Source organism: Serpula lacrymans, assembly GCF_000218685.1.
Source record: "Serpula lacrymans var. lacrymans S7.9 unplaced genomic scaffold SERLAscaffold_11, whole genome shotgun sequence".
Classification (NCBI taxonomy): domain Eukaryota; kingdom Fungi; phylum Basidiomycota; class Agaricomycetes; order Boletales; family Serpulaceae; genus Serpula; species Serpula lacrymans.
The window spans coordinates 7,869-35,696 of record NW_006763300.1 but is presented as its reverse complement, the minus strand read 5'-3'; the positions used below and the strand labels follow the sequence as shown (position 1 = coordinate 35,696).

The window sequence follows — 27,828 nt, the reverse complement described above, 5'->3', positions numbered from 1 at the left end:
ATGCAAGAAATCCCTGTCACCCTTGTAATTTTAGCATGAAGATTTTTAACTGTGGTAGCATCAAGTTTGTTGATTGTGTTACAATAACACAATTTTCGGACCTTTCCTTCATTTTCATTCTCCGCTTTAACCTTGTACACTTTAGCTTTCACACATGGTGCCACGCGGCACTTCCCCTTTTGTTCAAACTCCTCTTTCTCGCGCCGCATTGCCTTCTTCTTATTTTAGATACAACTCTCTCACATAGTGGAGCTGGTCATGTGGGCTAGCCCCCATGACGTCATCAAGCCACTAACTTTATCAACTGTATAGTACATAAGTACAAACACTCTGTATTAGTATATATACCCCAATAGATCCAGGAGACTCCTTAGTGAGTCCTCCTGTTGTATACCAACAAACTCTCTGCAGCTTAAGGGGTAACCACTCCCTCTTCACTACCTTTATAGTGTGTTCCTGTGTGCGCCAGAGTAACTAACTCTTGGTTGTTACAGATTGTAGCCCAATAATGAACTTCTGTGTGTATTGGCAGATTATCCAGGTTATATATGGGATGATCACTGTTGTATTTATTGTTTTCTGGTGGTGACAATAGGTAGTACTGAGCCTTGGCACCTTTTTCAAGACTGGATCTTGCCCTTTTGACCAAAACAAATCTATCACCATAATTTGCAGTATGTCCTGCCATCCCATTTAACTTTGCTGAGCCTAGCACATCTCCCAGAATCATAGTCATGTACATGTGATTTATGAAATAGGAGGAATCTATAGCATCCCACGTCCATATACCTTGACTACACTGTGCTGCATCCTAGAAAAGGGGATATATAAATGACTCAATACTTCCTAGACTGTGGGGTCCTGGAATGGTCATGGTTAATATGATATTGTTGGAATGGTACCTCATTTCTGGAGGTATGTTGAGCAATATCAGAATCAATATCCAAGTATCAGACTGCTTCTTCATTGTAAGCTGGGCCCCATCTGTGGATAATGCAAAGGCAATGTCACAATCATCCTGAAATAATCCCATGTCCTTATAATGGTGTTCATGAACACTCCCACTGGGGAAATCACAATATCTTGCCTGAGCCTGAGTCCCAGAACTTTGTGAGTCAACTGCAAGTAACTTCAATGTTTCTTGTAAACATCTATCCCTGTAATGCAGGAGTTGGGATGTTTGCTTATTTGCAAACATTGCTTGGATAATTGGAATAAAAGATACATATAGCATTTGTGCTCTGGGCTTATTTTTAGATCCAGCAACATAGTGCCTCTCCCCATATGTGATTTGACCCTTTATGGTGTGAGAATAAGCTTCCAAGTCCTTAAAGTCACCTGTATATGCAATACAACTCTTTGGGCACATATCAATCTTTACAGGCTCAATCTTGGCCAGTGAACTAACCAGCTTGCAAACAGCATATAGTGACAATATGTCTAACTGAGTAGCTTGCTGTGATACTTGTGCATGCAGCTCATATGCCTTAACAGTGCCATTTGACTTTTTCCATGCAATGTAGTGTTTAAGGCTGTGAATCTCTGACTCTGTCAGATCAGCCCTCCTCTATCAGATTCACAAGACTATTTAGAATCTTCAGAAAATGATAGTGAAGATGAACGGGTTTCACATCTAACTGTTCAGCAAAAAGGCGTGGAAAAGGAGAAGATAGTCATACACACAGCCTATGCCCAATTACTGCCTCAAAATAAGCATTTCCAAGCAGAGCATGATTGTCAAGTCAACAATGTCTTGACAGAGTGTGAACAAGAGCGTGCTGAGAAGGGCAACAGAGTTAATGACATAGATTATTTGCAATCACAGGTATATAATTCATCTTCATTATGCTATAATACATATAATAGCTCATTTGTTGTCAGCTCCGCAGGCACTACAAAGAAGGAATGAAGATATCTAATGACACCTACATTTGTATTTCCATGGATGCTATTCCCAGGTACATCTTTCACAAATTTCCAATGGCTGATTTCTCACTTGTCTGAAGCTCCCCAGTGGATATCTGTAACTCTGATGAGACACTAATGGCATTCATCTGCACAAGTCTTCCAGCAAAAATACAAAATTCTCTTACAGACAACCTACTAGCAGTGTTTGGGACCCCAGATCTATTGACAGAGAAGAACACCCATGTTGATGCTGACTCTACCTTTCAAGCACTTCACTTGTCATGGTACAACTGCCACTGTACCAAGGTGGAGTTGTTTATTTATAATACCTTCCCTATTGCTGACGCTCCACAGGGTCATGAAGCTTTGTCTGATATCCCTCCTTCTATGCTTGACAGAGTTGGCTGTGTACGTATTCTGACCAGAATGCCTGCCCTAAACTCTGTGAGTAAATTTTCACTCCTCTGTTATACTTGATTCTCTGTTTACTTTCTCATAGACTGGTCAACTTCGATGGCAGGCAAAAAAAATATGAAGGGTAAATCTAAAGCTAATGCCTCCAAGGGGCAAAATGATGCAGTTACTTTAAGTGCTGAGGAGTACCAGCACCTCATGATTATGAATGCCAGGGTACAATCTACCCAGGCAGCTCAGAAAGAGGCAATGGAAGCCAAACACATAGGTGAGACATATATTCTGGATTTATAAAGAATACACTCATCTCCCTCCGCAACGAGAAAGAGAGCAGCTAGTATAATGGAAGAAGAAGAACAGGATCTTAATGACGTTGACCCAGTTACACCACCAAACCCTCCTAGAAAAAGACAAGCCAATGACAATGATTCTGATGAGGAAGATTCTTAAGGGGTCCTACCTCAAAAGCCACGCATAGGTGAGGATGAAAGCAGCAATGATTGTAAGGACCATTTATTATTTTCTTATCTTCTCTATGTCTTGGTTCTCGAATGCTTTTCCCATTACACCTCTGACTCTAGGGCTGGAGGTATTGTTTGCTATTTTACTTCTCATAGCCCTCACAGGCTTTCTCAACCATTGCTACCACTTTATATCACAGATCAGAGACTGGGTACCACTCCCAGCCAGCCAGCACAATGGGTAGGGGCTGCTAGTAGGCATCTCGCCAACCAGCTCCAAGCCCCATCAGTGCCTGGATATACTAATAGATGCTTTAGTCAGGATCGTACCTCATCATGAAGATACGGTTCCTGAACATGCGTGACAACACTTACTATTAGTACAATTTCTCACCTGCTGATTAATCTTCAAAGTTGTACGATAGTTATCCTTTTTCTTATTGGTTAATTTTCCCCTCGGACCACTTTCCTTTTATTCCTCTTTTGGTCTGAGGGATAGACAGTTAGCTATATAAAGCCTTACCTACTTATGTGTAGTTCTTTAGCTTTCTATTACTTGAATTATCTGCTTTACCCCTTATCAGAAACCCCTGAGTCAACTCCCATATCCTCTACTTGCTATATTCACTAGCATCTGTCGATCTTCAAGACTCACTGTACCTCTTACTCCCTGCAAGTGCAGTCGGAGACGGGTATTGCTTTTGTTATAGTTTATCGTTGCCTCACGATGATTATGATGAGGATGAGGGTGCTAGACCAGATGGTAAGATATAATCATTCCTAGAGGAAAATACTTACGTGCTGCTAAGACATTGATTGACTTATTCTGGATGATCAAGTATGTTTCTGAATACTTCTAACATTCATAAAGCTAACAGCCTATATAGCAGCCCAAGTCCAGGCCTGTTGTTATACAGGAGAGGACTAGTTTGTCCAGAAAGTCTTCTACGTCTACCTCTATTTCTACACATGCAGCTCTCTCTTTACTGCCAAAGATGGGAAAAATGCGTAGGATTACCCTTGGTATATTTCCCAGATATCTCCTGGATCTTGCTGGTTGTTTGTACAACAAAATCCGAGCCTTCTTTTACGACCAACAGGTTGCTGAGATGAAGGCTCAGGGAAAAGAGTTCAGAGCTTAGGTCACTTGGGTGCCTTTACTCCTCGAAACAATGAAGTAAACCACAACAAGGTGGCCCCTGCTCCGGGGTGGTGCACAAGCAATAAAGGAAAGGGGGTGGCTCCCAAATTTGTAAATAAATTTGTAAATTTATTATAAAAAGTATGTACTTGTATGAAGCATTGTGACTGTAATATTTATGATACTACCGCTGCACCAGTGTCTCCCTTGTAGTGTGGCCCCGGCAAGACAAACACTAGGGTGCTTGATTCTGGTAAAAATAGGGGTACAAATATAGAAAATCCTAAAGTAGAAAAACATGTTTCTCTCAATATCTCTTCTTCTTCTCCGGAGCCACTTTCCACAGAAATCCCAAGACATGTGTTGATGCGCACATTTTTATTCCAAAAGGAGATCTGTTTAGACATTGGTGTGGAAAACCTTGCCCGGGGCATAGTACACCCAACCAGTGCACTGCTTGATTCAGGCGCTAATGGCATCTTCATAGATCAGGTCTGAGCGGAGTAAATTGGACTCCCCCTTGTAAAATCAGATGTATCTATTCCCGTCTATAACATTGACAGTACGTTTAACGCAGGTGGCTGCATTACGCACAAATGTGCTTTTGTTGTTGAGTATCAAGGACACAGGGAGCAAAACACTGCCAAAGCTACCCAACTAGGGAAGATTAATTTGATCTTAGGCTGGACCTGGCTATTTAAACACAATCCTGAGATTGACTGGCAGACAGGGGTTGTCACATTGTCATGTTGCCCTCAGGAGTGTGATGACTTGGGTAAGCCGAGTCACGTCCATCAAACTGAGCTTGATGAAAGGATAAACACTGGTCAGATTTATGCCAAGCTTAGATCTTTAGATAAAATTGACAATGACAATGATGAGGTAAAACCCAAGGAAGAGATTAAGAGGCTGATACCTCCCGAGTACCATGACTTCTGGAAAGTTTTTTCTAAACATAAATCAGAGCGCTTCCCAGAGGCTAAGCCTTGGGACCATGCTATAGATCTAAAGGACACGTTCAAACCTAGAAAGGGACACATGATTCCCCTCTCTGCTCCAGAAAGAGATGAGGTTTCTAGCTTCATAGACGAACAGCTTAGAAAGGGTTACATCAGACCTTCCAAAAGCCCTATGACATCCCCAGTGTTCTTCATTCCTAAAAAAGATGGTAAGAAGCGTATGATTATGGATTATCGTTACGTGAACAAGCACACAGTTAAAAACACGTATCCGCTGCCTTTGATTAGCCAGCTAGTAGACAAGTTGGCTGGCGCCAAGATCTTAACAAAGATGGATCTTAGATGGGGGTACAATGATGTACACATCAAAGAAGAAGATGCTTGGAAGGCCACGTTCACGTGCCGCCAAGGATCCTTCGAGCCCCTCGTTATGTTTTTTGGGTTGACCAATTTACTGGCAACCTTCCAGAGCATGATGAATAAGATCTTTGCGGATATGGAAAACTGTGTCGTCATTTACATTGATAATTTATTAATATTTACAAAGCTGGGCATGACAGGATTGTGCAAGAAGTCTTTTGACACTTACAGGAACAGGACCTATTTGTCAAACCCAAAAAATGTAATTTTAAAGTGAAGGAAGTAGACTTCCTTGGTATGATAATTGGCCAGAACAGAATCAGGATGGATCCTGAGAAAGTTCAAGCTATACTGGATAGGCCTGACCCTACTCACATCAAAAGAATTAGGGCCTTCCTTGGCTTAGGCAATTTCTACTGAAGGTTTATTGAAAACTTCGCAAAGATAACAAGACCGTTGAAAAATCTCACAAAAAAGGACATTGTCTGGCACTGGGTGTTAGTTTTGGTGATTCTGCACCTAGTTGTGCTATCTATTTTCTCTTCTTTCTAAATCACTTTCCTCTTTATTCCTTTTGCTCTATTGTTCAGTATTCACTAAGCATTCTATAATTTCGCTTTTGTGGCTGATTTGTTTACCTTTGTTTACAAAACTTCGGATTAGTATTACAGAGTCCAGTATTCCTATTCTTTAGTTACTCATACTGGACTCTAGGTACTGTACACATTTTGTACTCTCTGATAATAAAGTTACTCATACTGGACTCTAGTTTTGTCCCTGTTAGCTCTCAGCAAGTGGCTAGACACTTCCCAAAAGTTCTCAATTGAACACTGGGGAGCCAAAGAACAAGAAGCTTTTGATAAGCTTAAACAGGCATTCACAACAGTGCCCATGTTAGCATTTCCAGAATTAGACAAAGAGTTTTGGCTAGAAACCAACTCTTCTGATATTGCTACTGGAGCTGTTCTATCAATTAAATGCCCTGATTTATTGCATAGTTTGTTGTCTACAGAGCGCAACTATCAAATTTACAATAAGGAGATGCTGGCCATCATTACAGCTCTAGAGCACTGGCGGCACTATTTAGAAGGTGCTAGGCACCAATTTAAAATCTGGAGTATTTTATGACGGCCCAAGACTTGAACCGAAGACAGGCCTGCTATGTGGTATACTTGTCTAGGTTTAATTATAAATTAATTCATAAGCCGGGAACTTCTATGGGGAAAGCGGACACTTTATCTAGAAGAGAGGATCATGCCTATGGCATCAAAGATGACAACAAAGGTGTCACCCTGATAGATCAATCCAGGGTTGCCAATTTTCAAATCAGGCAAGACTCCGATCTTCTAGAAGTCTTCAAGAAAGACATTTCCTCAGAAGAGAAGGCGCACCTTGATGGAAATTCACATTATTTATGGGAAGACGGGCTCTTCCATTACAAAGACAAAATCTATGTGCCTGAGTCCACAAGGATCAAGGCAATAGATAGACATCACAACACTCCAGTGGCTGGGCACCCTGAGTGGCAACAAACAATGGAGTTGATCTCCAGAAACTACATGTGGCCTGGCATGATCAAAGATGTACAGGAATACGTAAAATCCAGTCTAAGATATGCCAAATCTGATACCGGCTGGTCCCTGGCAGGATATATCGGTTGAATTCACAACAGATCTACCTGAATCAAATGGGTATAATTCAGTAATGGTGGTAGTAGATTGCTTCTCCAAAGAAGTGGTATTCATTCCCACCAACAAAACTATTACCGCCGCTGGTATGGCAGATCTATTTAAAGATTTTGTATGGTCTATCCATGGGTTACCAAAAACGGTTATCTCCAATAGGTGACCACAATTTGCTGGCAAATTTACGAAAAAAACTTTGCCAGATGCTGGGTATCAAACCTAAATTATCCACAGTGTTCTATCTGCAGACTGATGGACAAACAGAGAGGCTCAAAAATTGAAGCAATACCTTTGTATATTTATTAATCACAGGCAGATAGATTGGGCCAAGTGGCTAAAAATAGCCCAGGTCTCATATAATATCAAACAGTTGTCGGCTACAGGAAAAGCACCATTCAAGGTTACAAGATTGTACCTTCCCAGAATGGGTGTGGAACCTGGCAAAAGCAAAAATGAGGCTGCAGGGAACATGGCTAAAGACATGAAGTTTGTCATAGACAAAATGTGCAAGGCGCTATTCAAAACTGCAGAGCAGATAAAACACAAGGCAGAGCATAGACACTCTAAGGCCCCTGATTACAAGGTCGGCAACCTGGTCTGGTTAGACACCAACCACTTAAAATTAAAAGATCGGTAGTCTAGAAAACTGACCAAAAAGTGGATTGGCCCTTACTGGATTAAGGAAGTCAAACCCAACACAGTGGAGCTGGAACTCCCAAAACAAATGAGGGTAGTACCCACGGTCAATATTAGCTGTGTGAAACCCTACAAAGGGCTGCTGCCGCGACAGTATGTGGACTGGCCTGAACTGGTTGTAGTCACCCAGGAAGGTGAAGAAGAATTTGAGGTTGAACGGGTGGTGGATGCATGCTTGAAGTGTGGAAAATTAGAGTTCCTAGTCCTATGGAAGGGCTATGGAGATGAAGACAGAATGTGGAAATCAAAAGCCCATTAGGACAATTCCCGCAATGGTGTCCGAGAATTCTATTCTAAATGTCCCTTGGCTCCTAAGAAGCTTAGAGGCATGGATACAACCCTTTTTAATTCCCTTTTTCAACTTATACCCAAAAATTTAGCTACTACCTCTGGTACTTGGTCTCGCCTGGAAGTCAAGCCTTGGAGGGGGGGTAGTGTTGCGATACACAATTTTTGGACCTTTAATTTTCATTCTCCTCTTTAACTTTCTTCTATATTTTTCACACACTGTGCCATGTGGCACTTTCCATTTTGTTCAAACTCCACCTTCTCACGCTGTGCTGCTTTTCTTTATTTTTAGCTTTAAGTATCTCACGCAGTGGAGCTGGTCACACGGACTGTGCCCCATGACATCATCAGCCACTGCCTTCATCAACTGTATAGTACACATGTACAAACAACCTATAGTAGTATATATACCCCAAGAGATCAAGGAGACTCCTCAGCAGAAAGAAAGACATTTCATAGTTGAGTATCAAAAGCAATACTATAGAGGAGGGGAACAGATTACCTTTGGAGCAGGGGTAGATAATAATACAACAGAAGTAGATCGTGTCCGACTTGAGCAAGACCTGATGTGGTTGGATTATTGCAATGACACTGTCTTTGGAAAAAATCCACTGGTGATGGTGAGGATGATAAAAGTGGTGGTGGTCACTCAACAATTTTGTCGGCTGTTGCTGCTTTGAAAAATATGGGTTAGTCTTTGTGTGTCAGAACCGAGACCTTTTTGAGCGTTGGAGTTATGGAGTATGGTGATGGAGTGAAGGAGTAATGGAGTACAAGGTTGGGAGTTGGGAGTTGGCCTAGCTCGTGCATTAGGCCCTTCTGCGGACCTTGGTCCCTAACTTGTCAGAATAGACGGGGGAGAGTAGCAGAGTAAAGGCCCTTTGGGGAAGAAGTGGAAAGACTTAAAAAGGGACTGGTAAAAAGGCGAGGGAATCTAGTTGATATTTGAACTGCAGGAACAGAGTACAGGAGCTACAACTGATATACTGTTGGAGGAGTAGGAGCTCATAAGGAGTAACTCATAATGTAGGTACAGAGTTCCATGCAGACAATTATCTAGCAAAAGAGAAATATATGTGCAGGGAGTGTATCATAAGGTGTAAACTACAGAGTCCATGAGAAGTATGAGAACGTGCATAGGAAAGTGTATGGTGGACTAGAAGTCTGGTGCAGGAGTATTGAAATAGGAGTCCAGGGTACCATGTGGGGGGCATGGGGTTATGCCAACCAGCAGGCCATGAGGAGCATAATCCCAAGATAACCAAAGATTTGGGAGGTTCAGACTTGAGGAAATACTATCTCCTTTGGAGATCTTGACAATGGAGACAATGGAGACGGACATGACAGAACCAACAATGAAAATGCTGATATAGATCTTTCACATGCAGATGGGGACTGGGCACTGCTGTTATGCACCAAAATTGATTGGTAGCACGAACAGGTGTCAAAAATGAAGCAAATATTCAAAAGACTTGCCTGTGCACCACATAGGCACAGTGCCATGTGGAATAGCAAGACACACTCACCTTTGCTCACCTCCACCCTCCTCCTACTTGTCTTCTTTGCTCCTCCACCCTCCATCCACTTTCATCACCAATCTGTTGACCACCATGTGCCACTGTTAATATCAGCAAAGCCTCAGCGGCTGGTCCAAATTGAGCAACAGGTCCATCTTCATGACATCAATCTGCCGCCTTCCACTATTAAATCATCAGCTGCTTGCCTTGCCTTGTTAGAATATGGGTGGGTAGTTTTCAAGCTGGAAAAGGTTCATCCCCTTGCGTCACCTATGTACATTACCATCCCATTTGCTTGAGTACATCTATCCTTTGTCCATTGTCTTTGCTACAGTTACACTTACCACAAATTGTTTACAAATTGGAACTACTCCTCTCCCTCCCTTGTTTACCAGGTGGTCCAATACAACCAGACCATTGGTAAGGCCATGAAACTATTGGATTTGGACTAGGTGGTGGACCGGTGGCTCCAGTTTATTTTTCTTCAGCAAAACATTCATTTACAGTGCAATTATTCTTGATTTTTGAATCATTTTTATGGACACATATTTTTTTAGAATGCCTGACTGACAACAAAGGAACTGTGTTGATACTGAAGTTATTTTTGCCTTGCTTTTTTTTACTGCATCTTCCCATGACATCATGATTTTCTTGCTCTCTTTCTGCTATTGGACTTTATTTTATGGCTGTATAAACCTGTTACATTACTTATACAGCATTCATTGTTCTATCTCTTTCTTTTCCTTGTTTTGACAATCTTATCCTGTACTACCTACGCAGGATTCATCAGTGTACATTCCTTCCTTCATGTTCTTTCTCATTCTTTTTGCACAGTTATACTATGCATAGCCTACCTTTTTGTTACTATTTAAATCCCTGTATTTTACCTTGTAAGAACAAGAAATTCAATCCAGACTTCTTCTCTAATCTCAAGTCTACTATTCACTGCTATTTGTGATCCAGTGTGGTCACAACACTTACTACTGCTACTACTGTTAACTGCTGTCATTGTCACTCATCACTTCCAAAGTCATTGTTATCCCTTTTGATTAGAGTCTTTCTGAGCACTACAGTCTGTGTGTCAGGAGCCTACTATCACTTGGAACCTTGTCACCTTGTTGTTCTCAAACCTATCTTGTGCTACAATTAGCAAGGTAGTTGCTTCTCCATACCCGTCACAAAGCCCCTATCTTCTATCTTCCAACTATTGCTCCTCCTCAAAACCCACGCCCATACATCTCTGGGTTTTACTTTGAAGGATTGTTATATGTACCACCCCACAAACAACCAGACCACTCCACTGTTCTAGGAGGGAAAGCCCATACACAAGTTCTGAGGAATCTGGGAGGATTGTGTGTTAGTTTATGCGCTTTCTATCATCAGCAACTGGGAGACACTAGAACACCAGGATTGTCTCTCCAAAGCAGAGTGGTATGACATTTTGGCAAGCGTAGGAGACTACAATGAGGCTATTCTGGAGCTCACCGGGGCAGGTTTTTGCTTCAAGTTTGATAGTGGGACTACTACCATGGAAAAACGACATCTTCAAAATGCTCTTTCAAAGTCAGTGGTAGGGACCTAAAGGTGAAGGGAGGAAATATAGTAAAAAAGACAGCCCATATCTCCACAATGCTCCTGCACTTGCCCTGGTAGCATGCTGTGTAAGGTTTTTCTCACTCTTTTATTCACAAATTTAATTTAACTGTTGAATGTGCTTTACTTGGCACTATCAATAATAGAATGGTAGATTTCTCTGAGAATTCATTTGCTCCACAGTATGTACTATTTGTTTTCTGGTTATTTTATATATTTGCCTCATTTGATTTATAGATGGGAGCATTATATGAATCCAATTCAAGAGTTCAGGGGAATGTTCCCCAACATATTTGTAACAACCAAGAGTTTGTTACTCTGGCACACAACTCAGACAAGCTATAGAGGTAATGATGAGGGGGTGGTTACCCTTTAGGCTTCAACAAATTAGTTGTGAGGATACAACAGGAGGACTCGCTGAGGAGTCTCCTTGATCTATTGGGGTATTTATACTACTACAAGCTATTTGTACATGTGTACTGTACAGTTGATGGAGGCAGTGGCTGATGATGTCAGAGGGTGCAGCCCATGTAACCCAGCTTCACTGCGTGAGATACTTGTAGCTAAAAATAAGAAAAGGCAGCACAGCGCAAGAAGGTGGAGTTTGAACAAAAGGAAAGTGCCGCATGGCACAATGTGTGAAAACTAAGAAGGTTAAATAGGAGAATGAAAACTAAAGGTCCAAAAATTGTGTTATGGTGACAATATTTGGCAGGCGTGTTTGGTGATATTAAAGAGTTTGTATGGTGAATAGTTTGCTCTAATTTTTTAATTTTCTTTTTCTTACATTTTACAGAGACAGTCTCAGTTACTTTGGCTTTTTCTGAACCCTCCCATCTCATATTTGACTTTAATGCTTTAGAGGAGGCAGCCAGGGCTTTTAAGCAGTAATCTTATATACTTGTAGCTACCACTTGTATATATTGCGCTTTTTTAATCATTGATCTTTTGACTGTTTTTACATTTTGAAAATAAGTGGAAGTGAAATGATTGGGATTGATCTAGTTAGCTTTGAACGGTGTTTAGGGGAATTAAAGCCATTTATATCAATCTATTGCAAGGCGGTATACAGCTGGGGTGACTTTGATATATTTGGCTTTTTATGCTATAGGCAATTTCTATAATGTATAAGCCTGCATATTTTTGCATCTGGTGCACTATAGTGCATTATAGTGCACACTATAACACACTTTAGCAAGGAACTTTGTAAGTGAACAGATCTGAATGATATTTTTGCTATAATAGCATATTTTTTGCACTTTATTGCATTTATAGCCACATCATGTTTTCCTGATGTATCGCTGCATTTAGTGGGAAGTTGCTGAATCATGGGGTTTTGTCCTGCAGTGGTGAGAGAATATGTTTTGCATATTACATGAGGGAGTATATACATACAATGTGCAGGATGGAGACCCCAGGGTGGTCAGTACCTTCACATAATCATGTTATACAGTTATGGATGTGGAATAGCAGCTGAACTGTCTTGATCTGGGTACATCACTGCTGCAAGTTTGTAACTATTTGTAGTAGCTTGCTCAATGAAAAGGGTGAAACCCAGGCACATTGCAGTTGGATACCGGGAACGAGTAGAAGCCCGGGAATCTTGTATTACTACAAAGCTCAGGAACACTAGATTACTTCAAAGCCTGGGAATACTGGACTAGCTGTGTGGAACCCTACAAATGGCCAGTACCAGGACAATATATAGACCGGTTGTAGCCACCCAGGGAGATGAAGAAGAATTTAAAGTGGAACATGTTTTGAATGCACACTTCAAGCATGGAAAATTTGTCAGGCAACTAATGTGAAGCTATATAACAACACCAAATGTCTGGCCAAATCCTTTGAAAAAGGCAGTGGATCAAGGTATTGACATTGAAGAGTATTGGTATGAGTGCAAATCCAAACTAATATTGAACTAAGGAATAATACATCAAGTATCTACTCCTTATATAGCAAATCATAAAAGTCGGATCAAAAAGAGAAAGAATAAGAAAGTGGTCTAACTAAACAACTATGCAGTAGTAAAAAGAGGAGAAGTGGTACTATCTATCATAATTACTTATCACTGATTAATGTCCCACTGAAGTATTCCAGAGCACTGCTCTTGATTGGAGTTATGCCATTGGGATATCTTCTTGGGGGTGGGAGAGGAGTCTCCTACACTGTAAGTATGATAGAATATGAACGTGAAAGGAAAATAAGAAAAAGAAAGATAAAAGTAAGAGAGTACTAGCTATGACTTCTAATTCAATGGCGAGAGGAGTGACTGGGAATGGGTTGGATAACCATGACATGATGGGAATGCAATAGAAAAATTGATCCATTACAAAATTAGAGTTCCTAGTTCTCTGGAAGGGCTATTGAGATAAGGACAGAACGTGGAAACCAGAAGCCCATTTGGACAATTCCTGCGATGCTGTTTGTGAAGTTTATTCTAAAAATCCCTTGGCTCCTTGGAAGCTTAAAGGCATGGATTTGGAACTTCTTAATTCCCTTTTTCAACCAATGCCCAAATATTTAACTACTAACTCTACTTGGTCTCACCTGGAAGTCAAGCCTTAGGAGGGGGGTAGTGTTACAATACACAATTTGTGGACCTTCAACTTTCAGTCTCTGTTCCAACTTTCTTTCACACTTGTGCCATGCAGCACTTTTCCTTTCTTTCAAACTCCACTTAAACTTTCATTTTCTTGCGCTGCGCAGCTTCCTCTTATTTTTAGATACAACTCCCTCACATAGTGGAGCTGGTCACACAAGCTGCGCCCTACAACATCATCAGCCACTGCTTTTACCAAACTGTATAGTATACATGTACAAATAGTCTGTAGTTGTTGTATAAATACCCCAATAGATCAAGGAGACTCCCCAGCAAGTCCTCCTGTGGTTTACTCACAACTACAGTGACTTGGTCCTATTATAAGCAGTTTATCCCCTCCTCCACTCTCCTCTTTGCCTGTCTGAGTTGTGTGCCAGAGTATTTAAACTTTGGTTGTTACACCTTGAGTTATTGGTTATACCTTCAAGGAAGGCAAGTCCATGACAAATTATAACATTTGTTTGTAGTATGAGAAAACATGCATTGGCCAGGGCTTGAACCTGGGACCCCAGCTTTTATGGTCCGGTGCTTTTACCAACTAAGCTACCAAGGTGTACTACTGATTGGTTGCATGCCCAGTCCAGAATCACTGTACACGGGTGCAGATCCCATTGTGCATTGTGATAGTCTATTGAGTAAGTAGATCCGTCATTATTTGTCTGACATTGGTTTAGTCACAAAATGATTACATGAGATAATGGCTGGATCATTGTTCAGAGTATCTGCAAGTCCTCAAGCAGGAAGAGGGGTGGTCCCTAGGACAGACCTGCAGCCTTTGTTTAGTTAGAGAAAGAACTTGGCAGTGCACAGAATGTTTGGGGAAACCAGAGTATTGCATGTCATACTGCAGGGATGCTCACCAGAGGTTACCATTTCATAGAGTTGAGCAATGGGTGGGCACACATTTTGAACCTTCTTGGCTTTATAAAGCTGGCTTGGTAATTCATCTGGGCTATACTGGGAAACCATTCCCGGGACGTGATAACAACTATAGTCTAGCAGAGGATAACTCACCGGAGGGTAATTCCTGGGGGGATAGTACCCAGGTCAATTTTCCAGGTGCCCCATCAGACAATGAGGAAGGAGAATTATGGGAAGATGAAGAAGTACTCACAATGGGTGGTGTATGCAAAAGGACTTGCTCCACTGACATCAATGGCAACACAGTGATGCTTCTGGTAGACAGATCCAGTATGCATCATTTGCCTGTGACTTTTTACTGAGTGTCACCCTCAGTAATAATGGTTAGTCACATACAGTCACATATAGTCCCATATAGTCCAGCAGCAGTCCAACTTGCAAAAACTGTGACTAAAATCTGCAGGAAATAGTCAATTTTAGTCCGATAAAGTTGTGTTTCTCAGTCCAGGATAAGGGAGAACATAGTCCAACAAGAGTCCTACAAAGTCAAGCAAGAGTCCAACAAGGTCAAGTGATTCTGTAGTCCAGTGTAGTCTCAATTGCTGGTTGTTGCAAAAAATAGTCCAACTTAGTCACATTGCAGTCAAATAGTCCCAATTATACAAAATATATGTACATATAAAGCATACAAAAATGTAAGAAAGCATAAGGAAAGCACACAAAAAATTGTAGGAGAGCAACAAGAGAAAGCCTCTACTGCATAACGACCAAAAACAAAACATGTTCATGTTGTGCGAGCAGATTAAAATTTTGTCTTCAATCATTTCTTGACTGTGGGCGGATTTTTCTTCCCCTTCTGCTGTAATAGTAATACAAGTTAGTTGTGTAATGAGAAAAACAAATGTGAGACTGACATTAGATAAAAATGAATTAATTTCCCTCTTGGAGGGCTATTTCTTGGGGGGTAAGGCCAGTATAGTTGTTACAAGATCTACAAAATCATATCAGATGGTTAGAGTGGTAAAAAAAATCAATCAATACCTTTCTTATTCCTCTGTTTTAAGTTGGAGACGGTGACCCCACTGGTCTTGATCCACTCAATCAGCTCATTTTTCTTCAAGGTCTGTGAATTGAGCGTGAGTTGGTTTTTCACTGACAGATATAACATACTTACCTGGAATTCTGCACAACACTCTTCCTCGTTGGGTGAATCAGAATCACCAGCTGTGACTTGTGAAATAGGCAGGACAGAGGCAGCCACCGATGCAAGTATAGTGAGAGCTGAGACGGTGGAAACAGATGAGGGAGGTGCCATAGAGGCCAAAGTGGTGGATGAGATGATCAACACAGTCCAACAAAGAGTAGAGGACAAGGATAAATCAGACGAGGCCTTACCCTTAGATATTGGCTATAGAATTATTGATCAGATAATGGATACTTTGAGAAAACCAAGTACTTACCCCTCTGGCCGTTTTCCAGGCTGCCCACAAAAGGTCGAGAATGTTGCTCAGATACTTATCTGCAAGGAATGTCAAAGAATGAATCTTGTCCTGAAAGCATACATGTCTTGCAATTTGACACGTCTTTACAGCTGCAGCAATTAGATGCCTAGCTGTCTTGCAGTTACCTATTGTATCCCAGGATGTCAGTAGAGCTAAAAAAGTCATAGATCCAGAGGTAAACTAATGGTGGCCCCAAGAGATACCGTGGTTGTCTTTGTCAAAGTCGGAGGAGTGTGGATCAGCATGCTCAATACGCTTGATAAATTCAAGCACAGGGGGGGAAGGGAGGCCGGGGGAGAAGTCAGGGGATAACTCCATGGCATTGAGAAGATTAATGCCAGAGAAGAATGAGCTGAAATTACGAGAGATGATATCTAGAATGTTTCAGGCCTAAATTTGAATGAAAAAAATGGAGAACAAATACCTTTTAAATTGGATATAGAGGAATTGACTTCTATTAATCCTATGTTGTACCTTTTTGACCCAATATCCGAAGCAACAGACAAAAAAGACGGAGGAGCCAGCGACTTTTGAACAGGCACTGGCAGCAGGTGGAGGCATTAATACCTATGGATGAGAGTGATCCACTGCCATCCCAATATCTGAGTGGGTGCCCTCTGAAACAACACTGGTCACTGGTTGTTGTTTCTTCGCCGTTTCCAAGACACTTGACCTTGCTTGACACCTCTTTTGAGGCTCTGTTGCCATTCCTGTTCCTAATGATATAGTAGTGAGATTGGTGTCTTCATTGTCACCACTAATATCCACCTTGTTAGCTAGCTTACTGGACTTCAACACCTGGCCAAGGACGTGCTTGGCCTTCCAGTGGTTTGAGCACAGAGTTAGCAGCAGCTGCTGCTGCTCTATCTCCGGGAGGATGGCCTTCCACTGAGTTGGATACGTGGATTGATAATAGTTTCTTCCGTTTCTGGGATCAGCACTTTGGCAGGGGTACCTGCTCAAGCTTGAATTGAGCGAGATGGGTGCTGGCTTTGATGGCGGACTATTCATTGGGAGTAATCATGGTGCCATCCGCATGTCAGATCACATGCTCCATTGCGGGTCAAGCAGAATTCTGAGCTGTTAACCCGCCATCCTCGTCCTTCTTGCAGTTGTCAAAATGCCATAAGACCTCAACTGGGTATTTGTCAGGGCGGGGATGGGATTCTTGGGTGGATACAACAGATTTGCTTGCGAGATACTGGCTGCATGCGACGCAGAGTTGCTTGGATAAATTGTGGAGATGCCAGCACTAGAGGAGTAGATATGTTAGTCAACTACACTGTATTGTATGGATTACTTACGCAGAGCTGCTTTGTGAATTGAGGGCTGTTTGCAATCATGAGATTTCTTGCTGAAGATGGTGGTTTTCTTGTTGTAAGGTACCATTTTCTTCAGTCAGTTATTGTATATTGTCCTCATATCTCCAGATTTTTTTCCTCCAACTCGCATTGCTGGTTGATGTGCACATGCTCCTTAGCAATTTGTTAATCTGCAAGTGATGTTCATCTGGTTTCTTTGAGTTCCCCTGATAAATTGTTTAGGGCGTCTCAATTCTTCTAATGTTAATACCATTTTGTGTAGTGGTCATGCATTCAATTCTTTGATCAGATTTTTGTCAATATCTTGTCCTCTCTTTTTGTGCATCCAGCTGTTCAAGATACCAATAGATCTTTCTTCCTTTTGGTCTCAAAGTCTGTCAGCAACCCATGCGGCTGTCCATGATTCTTTATGATCCTTTGTTTCTAGGTTTTTATTAGAGGGGTGTCTGATCTCTTCGGAGCGTGTTGAAACATCAGTACCATTGGTGCTTCCCAATTGAGTCACCATATTTTGTGTGTTGTCCCCTCAGTTGCTGCACTTTTTATGGTTCTATCCCCTCTAGATACCTTGTGCATAGCAACTTTGGGAATATTTTCAGCCTGTTTCCCTTTCAGGTTTTCCTCTTTTATAGCTTCTTTCAATTTCAGATTTGCTGTATCTTTGGCTAATGCAATGTCATTTTCTTTTGAACTAATACATGTTTCTGAGACAGCAAAATTTTCGATTGAAAGGGAAGCATATCTATTGTTTGTAGGCTCAGTCTGACAAGGAATGACAGCTGGCCTCTTTAAAAATCCTTTAAGAGTTCATCTCTCTCTTCTTTGTTCATTCCTTCAAGCATGGCCCTAAGGTTGAACCTTCGTTTTGCAGCTATGCTGCCTCCTTCTTTATGATCTTGGGTTCTGTGCCCTTTCTCTCCACATTTGAAGCATCTGCCCTCAGCCTGATACTTCACTTTATCTACTTCCATCCTTTTTCCAGCTCCACCGTAAGTGGTTCCGGATCTGTCTAATTTCTCTTCCACTGTCTCAGCCTTTTTCTCCAGAGTGCCTCCTTGTTGGTACCTGCTGTTGGGTCCCTGGTACCAGAACCAGAGCTGCCGCCGGCTATACCCTTCATCATTTTCTTGTTCTCTACTTGATCACGCCAGAGCTGATCATTCATCACTATTCTTGTTTTCCATTCCATGTATGTTTTTGGGATGTTTCCCGAGTAAATGATTTGTTTTATCAATGATCCATTGATATTGTTTCTGATCAATGTAATTAAGAATTGTTTGTGCCTTCTTATATTGTATCCTGCACATCTTTGTGTTGCTCCGAATTTAACAAAGTACTTTTGTGCTGTGAGAGTTCCTTGTTTGAAGTACATTATCTTGTACTTAGCTCTTTCAAACACATCTTGGAAGTGCTCTTTGAGCATGGACTCAAAACGAGCCCAGCTTTCTATGGTGCACTCTGACTAGAGGTCACCAACTTTGTACAGCAAAAATAGCACCTGTAAAAATGGTTCATTTTCTTATTCCTCTGGTGAAAATGCATGTATTAGGTGTAAAAAAACTTTCATCAGAGGGATTCCCAAGATTCTCAAAATTGGGCAAGATATAAATCCCCACCTGGTCGTACAAACACCAAGGCTCAATATAGTAACTTGATTATCCTTTCATGGGTGTTCTAATCTAATCTATGTGCCACAGTCTCTGGAACATGACAGTGCAAGGAGTATCTACGAGAGCTGAATTGCTTTACCACAAATTGAGCCTCTGTGGCATCCTTACCACCTCTGTAAGCATCCATCCACCTGATTATCTGATGCTCCCACTCCCGAATGGTGTGAATATCCACTGATTCAAGAGCCTTTGGCGACTGCTCTTGCAAACCATCATAAGAGCAATTGCAGTGCTTGAAAAGGTATCTTTTGACTGCACCCCAAAAAAATTCAATGAAGTTAAGCTCACAGTGATACTTTGGCAGAAAAATATGCAGGTTACCAGCAGCCTCAATGGTTTCTTGGACAAGGGATATCTGTTCTCAAAAACCGGTGTCATGCACCAAAGTTGATTGGTAGCATGGACAGGTGTCAATAACAAAGCGAATATTCAAAAAGACTCACCTTTGCGCCACACAAGCACAGTGCCACGTGGAATAGTAATTAATATTGCCTGTTTCGAACTTGTGGCTGATCAGCACCACCTCTATTAGGCAATCCAGTCACGCTCACCTTTGCTTTTCCATTCGGTACTTTCCGCATTTCGGCATTTCGGCAAATTTTTGCATTGCCACTGGCTACACATTGCATTGCGCCCTCGCTTTTGTCGTATCCCTTACTCCCCTTCCTTTGCCTAGCCCCACCATGGGCCCCTTCCTCTCCTTTTTATTCTCACCTGACGGTCGTTTCTGGATCCCCATTCTAATCCACTTTTCCGTCACCTCCACCCTCCTCCTCCTCATCTTATTTGCACCCCCACCATTTCTGATGTCACCACTTCCTATCCGCTTCCGTCGCCAATCCGTAGACTACCACGTGCCACTGCTGATATCAGCAAAGCCCTGGCGGCCGGTCCAAATAGGGCAACAGGTCCATCTTCATGACGTCGATCTGCCATCATATACTATCAAAACATTGGCCGCTCGTCTTGCCTGGTTGGAGCGTGGGTTGGTAGTTTTTGAGCTGGAGAAGGTTCATCCCCTTGCGTCGCCCATGTTCATTGCTGTCCCATTCACTTGGGTACACTTATCTTTTGTCCATCGTCTTCGCTACAGCTACACCTATCACACACTGCCTGGGACTCACTTGTTCCAAATTGGAACTACTCCTCTCCCTCCCTCGTTTGATCAGGTGGTCCAACACAACCAGTCCATTGGTAAGGCCATGGAACTGTCGGATTTGGACTAGGTGGTGGACCGGTGGCTCCAGTTTCTTTTTCTTCAGCAGAACATTCATTTACAGTGCAATTATTTTTGATTTTGAATCATTTTTATGGACACATATTTTTTTAGAATGCCTGACTGACAATAAAGGAACTGTGTTGATACTGATAGTGTTTTGCCTTGCCCTTTTTTTACTGCATCTTCCCATGACATCATGATTTTCCTGCTCTCTTTTTGCTATTGGACTTTACTTTATGGCTGTACAAACCTGTGACATTACTCACAGCATTCATTGTTCTATCTCTTTCTTTTCCTTTTTTTACAATCTTATCCTGTACTACCTACGCAGGATTCGTCAGCATACATTCCTTCCTTCATGTTCTTTCTCATTCTTTTTGCACAGCTATACTGTGCATAGCCTACTTTTCTTTTACTATATAAACCCCTGTATTTTACCTTGTAAAGAGCAAGAACTCCATTCCAGACCTCTAAATTCAAGTTCAGTACTCTCTGCTACTTGTCATCCAGTGTGGTCACAACACTTCCCACTGCTACCACTGTTAATTGCTGTCATCATCACTTCCCACTTTTGAAGTCATTGTCATCCCTTTCAATTAGAGTCCTTCTGAGCACTACAGTTTGTGCATCAGGAGCCTGCTATCACTGGGAACCTCGTCATATTGTCGTTCTCAAACCTACCTTGTGCTACAATTAGCAAGGTAGTGCTCATCTATACTCGTCACTAAGCCCCTATCTTCTATAAAATTCAACTATCCCTCCTCCTCAAAACCCACACTCATACACCTCTGGGTTTTTACTTTGAAGGATCTTTATACGTACCACCCCACAAACAACCAGACCACTCCACTGTTCTAGGAGGCAAAGCCCATAAACAAGTTCCATGGAATCTGGGAGGATTGTGTGTTAGTTTGTTTTGTGTGTGGTTTTCTAACAGCAATTCTCATCATTGACATCGCGCTCTGTCTCCCTCAAAGGTGCCAGGGTCAGCAACAACTTCAACTTTCTTGTTGAATTTCTTTTCTACCGAGGGGTTTGCCGTAGGGGGATTTGCCTGCAGCTCAGTGAGTTGCGTGGTCAATGCCAGGATCTGTGCATGCATGTTGTGCAACAGAGCATTGACATCTTGTTGAGGTTGCAACGACATGTCGACTTGATCTCTTTGTAAAGTATAAAAATTGTAACTGGGGGTCCCCGCTTGCTATCTGCGGATCTACCTCTTCCCAGCTGAGTATTGGGTCTCAATCCCCAACTACTCACACTACAGTATTTGAAATTGTATATAAAAGTTATAGTATTAAACCCTGGTCCAAACGGTTGTCAGGGGGTGGTCCGCTTGTTAAGCTGTCAAACCTTCTCCAGAGTGGTGGAGGCAAGTGCCCGGCCTGGTCAGAGGAAAGAGAAAGTGAAGTTTTGTATGTAAATTCTAATCAACAGCGGTTCCACACCGACTGCTGAGCTATAGTACTCCCCTTAACACTGGGGGCCGCATATTGAAGGAATTGTTTCTTCTCCCAAAGCACTACAAGGCCGTCGCAAAGAGCGCACCTATCTGCTATACGGGATATTCCCAAACAATAGCCAAATCTCCTTCACCCTGGAGTCCGGGTGCCCAGTGGGACTTTTTGCACAAACGTGCAAGAGAGTAGCAAGAGCGAGTCCTAATGTAACAACCAAGAGTGACTTACTCTGGCGCACACAGAAACACACTATAAAGAAGATGATGGGAGTGGTTACCCCTTAAGCTGCAGAGAGTTTGTTGGTATACAACAGGAGGACTCACTGAGGAGTCTCCTGGATCTATTGGGTATATATACTACTACAGGGTTGTTTGTACATGTGTACTATACAGTTGATAGAGACAGTGGCTGATGGTGTCATGGGGCCTAGCCCGCATGGCCAGCTCCACTGTGTGAGAGAGTTGTGTCTAAAATAAGAAGAAAGGCAACGCGGCGCGAGAAAGAGGAGTTGGGACAAAAGGGGAAGTGCCGCGTGGCACCATGTGTGAAAGCTAAAGTACAAGGTTAAAGCGGAGAATGAAAATAAAGGAAAGGTCCGAAAATTGTGTTATCGTAACACTAACCAACCGAGCTACCAGCCCTTAGATATCAATGCTCAATTGCACAGTGTTATCTAACAAGGCCCAGGCTTTAACATTAACAATTCCAACACACCACCCCCTCCACAAAGGCATCAGGACAGCACCACCCCTTGAAAGAAGCACTGCATATAAAACATTTGTTGAGCAAACTGTCTTATCTGGCTCCTCTGGCAAAAAAAGAGGATGATATGGGCAAAATATATGTGAAGTTGACATGCCAAAGTGTATGTAAATTCAGCTTGCAAGAACTTATGTTGCTGATAATTCAGTAGGAGAAGGCACATATCACAAGAGACAGTTATAGAGTGACTTACAGTATGGTAATTTTGTTTTCCTCACAACTACAATTAATACACTTCCCAATGGTGGGCCCTTCAGGGGCATGGGAACCATATTTGCACTTATTGAAGATGGAAGTTCTCACTGATGATTCAAGTTCTGTAATGTGTCACAAAAATGTACTACTCTTCCTAGCATCCATGCCTATGCAATACTGTTAAGATAACTCACAGGTCAGAGATCTCCATAACTGAAGCAAAGGCATGATTCGGACACAGCTGGGTCCCCTGGAGGGCCACTGTATTCCTGGACCCAAACGGTCCAGGTTTCCATTGTGATAATGAAATCAGTAAATATCCCAGAACTTTTAGTTATTGACTGTACATGATGACATGAAATTGAACTTTTGGAATGTGTCTACATTAGTAGAATATATTAGATTTAGCCATGTGACCTCACATAGCCACCTGATCACAGGGAGTGGATAAAAGCAAAGTGGACCAGCTGGGGATTGAACCCAGGACCTCTGCCTATATATGGTGGTGCTCTAACCAACTGAGTTACCAGCCCTTGTACTAATGTCAACTCATGATGTATGTGGTCTAACAAGGCTAACAGGCTTTTGACCTTGACTATTCCAACAAAATATTATGGCAGGTTCTTACTAGTTGTGGACATTTGGGAGATCAGTCAGAACCATGGCTTGTGCTCCCTTATCAGAGACAAGGAAAAGTGGATGTTTTCTCATATTAAAAAATCATATGTGTACCCCTTCTTGACCGGGTTGGTCTTTCATCTTTTGCTTCTGTTGATTGCAGAGTGAACCATCATTTAGATTGTCTCCTGACTGAACATGGCCACTACATCACAGGCAAAGCAGAAGTAATGGATGCCTTATACTTGATTCTGATGGGGCTCACTCATTCCAACTATGAGTGATGTCTTTGTGCACTGCTCCAAGTCTCCACAAAAACCATTCATTGCCTAAATGCTTAACTTGCTAAGACCAAAATTTTCTATAAATTATTTATTTATTTGATCCCACCTTAAAAGAGATTGTTCACGATTAAAACCAGTGAAAGCTGGGTCCAGGTCTGCTCCGGAGGGCCATGCTATGCCATATTCTAGTTATATAATTCCATTCAAACAGTATCCACCCAGGCAAAATTCCTGCGACCAGGAATAAATGGAATCACATTGTCAAGTATGTACCTCTCAGGGTGCAACGAATAGCAAACTAACAAAGTAGATACATGCATATTAATATGTACAGGATAATCCTGGGATGATGGTAGGGGGAGCAGAGACGGAAATATGTAGAATGAGACGACATGGGCGGGTGTTGGAGCGTCTCCGTAATCAAATTGGGGTTATGAAAACTTCGTCCCAGGTCTTGGGCAATGACGGCAGTGCACGTAGGAAAGCTTTAAACCACATCTCGTAAAATCTATCTCCGAGTGTCGTTAGAGATTCAACCAAGTTGGTTGAGTCAACGCCTTTGGCAACCTTCGGACCTTCGTCCAGAAGTGGCATGATTTCTGTGAAAAAAGGTACAAAAACCTTCAGAACAGGGGAAAAATCATTATCTGGGAGACTTTTCTCGAACGTCCGCAGCGTGGATCCTTTAACGAGTCCACTCATGCGAGGATCGTCTGCAGCGAGTATTTCAAGAAGCCATTTTCTCTCTTTACCTGTTAAACTATTGCGCTCGGCGCCAATGCTCAACAACACGCATAATATCACCCAGAAGAAAGATTCCAAGTCATCCGCAAATGTATGAAGTATGGGTTCATCATCATCCCACGCGTTCAGCAAGCGCATAGAAATGAAAGGGAGTGTTCCCTGAAATGATTTTAAGACTAAATAACAGGCTAGCCCGAAGATGAGCTACTTACCGAACGACGTTGCTCAAGCTCGCGATCTAGCTCTCGCCATCTGATTGCCTGGTCACCGTCATTGCTCACGCTCACGCACTTTGTCAAGTTCTTGGTGCATTCGAACCTAGAATACTTTAACATCAATACCGCTTTGAGCTCATTATCAATTTAAGAGGACTTACCGTGTTAGAGGCTTTCGTATTTGGGGCACTGGAAACAATAGAACGTTACCATCGCTGACATCGCGGTGCAGCCATCCATCCTTATACATATTATAGTGACCTAGAAAGGGAGCATCAGTCCTGAGCGACGTCAAAACGGGCAATACTCACCCATCATTCCGTGGAAGATGCCTTCTAAGAATTCGTACGGCCCCACAGCCGTGTGGAGCTTACGGTACTCTGTTTTCGATATCAGCCGCTTGTGTATTCTGTTCTCCATCTTCTTGCCTTCCTTGTGTTCTTCCTTCTCAGATTGTGTTTTCTTCCCCCGGTATATTATTTCCTCCTGATCAAATATTTTTCGAATCTCCTCCTCAACCCATGCTCCCTTTTTTCCATGTTTAACCCTATACTGGGCGTAAACTTCAGGTATTCCCATCTCTCCTTGAATGTCACGAAAAACTTCCATCTCGTCACGGCCCTCCAAAGCCCATGCGTCTTTCAGGACAATGGAAAGCGGCGGAGGAAGGAGGTCGAGTTCAGGGATGGGTGAAGGTTGGTAAGTGGGGAAAACGGGGGATTCATCGTTGCGATCAATTCCTTGCCATTCAAGCTGCTCGGAGCCCTGATCCTGATTGCCTGCTGTGTGATCAGAGTGTGACTTGTGGCGCTTGCTGCTTCCAGTTTTGACGACAGGTTCGCGTGATCGTTTCCCAATACTTGAGACGTTAGAGGTTCGATTAGAAGAGGGTGCGACGCCTTCAGTGCGCAGGCGTGAGGTGGAGGTGGGATATCGAGAAGTGGAAGTATGTATACTCGGAAGGTCTATGATATCGCTGGGTGGATCATCGGATATCTTTCTCGCGTCATCGACCTTTCGCAAACTGTAAACATGTGTGACACGGCCCCGTATAGATTGCCGACGACAGAGCAAGCCAACGACCTCGTAAAGACCCCAGTTTGGGATCAAGAAGTAGTGATTGTTCCGCGATGGATCGATCCCAGCCTTCGAATCGTTTTCCCATGATAGTATGCCCACTATGCCCTTTACAAAAGCGGTAAAGCCATCCTCTGTCTCTAGACTCAGTGCAGGGCTGCAAATTACGCCAGATCTTTGATAGATGCAGAATCGAACTTCGGAAGTTTTGTAGTTGAAGCCGATAATCAAAACGAAGTAACGGTTCTCGTGAGCAACGAAGGTGCATCGTGCGTATGTACCAGCCTGTTTAATCAGCCCATTCCAGTTGTCCTTCACCTCGCACGCGATAGCGAGATCTTGCCACGACACTCGACCATCCAGCTCCGAGTCGTCGGCGACACCGTTTAAAGACACTAAATCTGGCTTCAATGCATGGGTAGTCCCGCCCTTCATTGCTTTATTGTAATTGTAGAAGCGTAGACCGTGATAATAGCGGTCCTTAGGGATTTTAGGGTCTGCGGAAAGGTGAGATTCGGAAGTATTGATGATCCGGTTCAGGAGTTTCGTGAATGGTAAGTAATAGGCACTCTCTCCCGCAGTCGGCTGGGGCCAATTTTCTTGATCAAAATTAAACCCTTGGTCAGAGAAAATTCCTTGTTCTCTGAGTTCTTCCAGGACGTTGTGCGTAACGCCATCATCTGCGGGACACAAGTGTTCCATCACCTTTTTGCTCTCGAAGTGTGCATCATGTAGTTCATGGTGAACCAGTTCTTCCATCATCTTTTGATCCCGTGTTGCCCGCTCTTTAAGCATCACGTTTTGGTCAGAATACCTTTGTGACGTGTGTGTGCTTTTGGCTAGAGGAGTGCTTTTCACTTCGCGAGAGGTCAAATTGGGGGGGCGAGGAGGAGTGATGTTTGGCTTTGAGTCCTGCGTTTTTGATGCGGATGGCTCTGAATGCGGGGATTCTTGACTCATCGTGAAAGGCCTTTGTCTTGGATGAAACAAAGCTGTATGATGTAGCAATCACGATACACTGCGCGACGCTGGCGCCTACATGTACCTACATGTGAACCTGATCATGTGACCGCTATAGTACACCAGGCTCCTCCCCATCGAGGTTCAGAATGTATCCTACACCGCCATCCTGGCGAGATGACACATTGACATTTCGGGATAAGGTTGGCCCGGTTAGGCCTGGACATATCTGGAGGATGTAGGAATGTCTGTAGAATACCAAAACGTCAAATCATACAATGTCTCAATGATATACTCTAACAAGGTTTTCTGAGGAAGTCTAATTGTCAACAGCACGAGTCTCTATAATGACCCCAGTCCATGTCTCAGTAGTATTCTATTGGTACCATAAAAGCCTTCTGCTCGAGAGTGTCTCAAAAATAGCTCAACATTTGATAGATAGGCCTGTGTAGAATTTCAGACAATAAGAAAAATAAAGCTTGAAGCTATGTATTATTGATGATGTATTTAATAACAACGAAAAATATTTAAAATGAATGTTTTATTGTAAAAGAGACTTGTAAACTCAGACTCGAGGTGATTGACTTCGACTCGACTCGACTCGGCTGGTTAAATTCATCAGGCTCCCTCAGCACCACTGTTTGTGTCAACATTTGTAGCCCTTGCCAACCAATTAACTTCCCCCACCCTTGGCAGCACTTTCAAGAGGCTTGACAAAACCGGATAAACCCGGTCTCTGTTACGATAACACAATTTCCGGACATCTCCTTTCCTTTTATTCTCCGCTTTAACTTTATACTTTAAAGTGCCACGCGGCATTTCCCTTTCTCACGCCGCGTTGCCTTTCTTTTACTTTTAGACTTAACTCTCTCACGCAGTGGAGCTGGCCATACAGGCTAGGCCCTATGACATCATCAGCCACTGCCTTCATCAAACTGTATAGTACACATGTACAAACAAACCTGTAGTAGTATATATACCCCAATAAATCCAGGAGACTCCTCAGTGAGTCCTCCTGTTGTATACCAACAAACTCTCTGCAGCTTAAGGGGTAACCACTCCCATCATCTTCTTTATAGTGTGTTTCTGTGTGCGCCAGAGTAAGTCACTCTCGGTTGTTACATTAGGACTCGCTCTTATTACTCTCTCGCACGTTAAGTGCAAAAAGTCCCACTGGGCACCCGGACTCCAGGGTGAAGGAGATTGGTTAGGGTTAGGAATATCCCAAATAGCAGATAGGTGCGCTCCTAGCGACGGCCTTGTAGTGCTCAGGGAGAAGAACTCAAAAACCTACGATACGCGGCCCCCAGCGTTAAGG

General features: G+C 42.6%; 6 protein-coding genes across 6 annotated transcripts; 3 read left to right on the top strand and 3 right to left on the bottom strand.

The window, feature by feature from the left end:
* Nucleotides 1-2,421: 2,421 nt before the first annotated feature.
* On the top strand, nucleotides 2,422-2,772 carry SERLADRAFT_440701 (uncharacterized protein; the record flags this gene model as incomplete). Its single annotated transcript, XM_007321166.1, has 2 exons — nucleotides 2,422-2,590; nucleotides 2,657-2,772. 2 exons carry the CDS (start codon nucleotides 2,422-2,424, stop codon nucleotides 2,770-2,772), a joined length of 285 nt encoding a protein of 94 aa, XP_007321228.1.
* A 1,692-nt stretch (nucleotides 2,773-4,464) lies between these two features.
* SERLADRAFT_343423 (uncharacterized protein) lies at nucleotides 4,465-4,671 on the top strand (the record flags this gene model as incomplete). The annotated part of the gene is made up of 1 exon (XM_007321165.1): nucleotides 4,465-4,671. A coding segment is annotated over one exon (207 nt), but the record flags the coding sequence as incomplete, so codon positions are not given.
* Nucleotides 4,672-15,432: 10,761 nt separating this feature from the next.
* Nucleotides 15,433-17,327, bottom strand: SERLADRAFT_410101 (uncharacterized protein; the record flags this gene model as incomplete). Its single annotated transcript, XM_007321164.1, has 8 exons — nucleotides 15,433-15,473; nucleotides 15,524-15,605; nucleotides 15,657-15,890; nucleotides 15,943-16,001; nucleotides 16,188-16,336; nucleotides 16,658-16,987; nucleotides 17,073-17,236; nucleotides 17,289-17,327. 8 exons carry the CDS (start codon nucleotides 17,325-17,327, stop codon nucleotides 15,433-15,435), a joined length of 1,098 nt encoding a protein of 365 aa, XP_007321226.1.
* Nucleotides 17,328-23,732: 6,405 nt separating this feature from the next.
* SERLADRAFT_473802 (uncharacterized protein) lies at nucleotides 23,733-24,975 on the bottom strand (the record flags this gene model as incomplete). Its single annotated transcript, XM_007321163.1, has 4 exons — nucleotides 23,733-24,417; nucleotides 24,471-24,576; nucleotides 24,635-24,734; nucleotides 24,785-24,975. The coding sequence occupies 4 exons, from the start codon at nucleotides 24,891-24,893 to the stop codon at nucleotides 23,935-23,937; spliced, it is 798 nt and encodes a 265-aa protein (XP_007321225.1).
* A 35-nt stretch (nucleotides 24,976-25,010) lies between these two features.
* SERLADRAFT_372095 (uncharacterized protein) lies at nucleotides 25,011-25,166 on the top strand (the record flags this gene model as incomplete). The annotated part of the gene is made up of 1 exon (XM_007321162.1): nucleotides 25,011-25,166. The coding sequence occupies one exon, from the start codon at nucleotides 25,011-25,013 to the stop codon at nucleotides 25,164-25,166; it is 156 nt and encodes a 51-aa protein (XP_007321224.1).
* Nucleotides 25,167-26,087: 921 nt separating this feature from the next.
* Nucleotides 26,088-26,558, bottom strand: SERLADRAFT_473800 (uncharacterized protein; the record flags this gene model as incomplete). Its single annotated transcript, XM_007321161.1, has 1 exon — nucleotides 26,088-26,558. A coding segment is annotated over one exon (423 nt), but the record flags the coding sequence as incomplete, so codon positions are not given.
* Nucleotides 26,559-27,828: the final 1,270 nt, after the last annotated feature.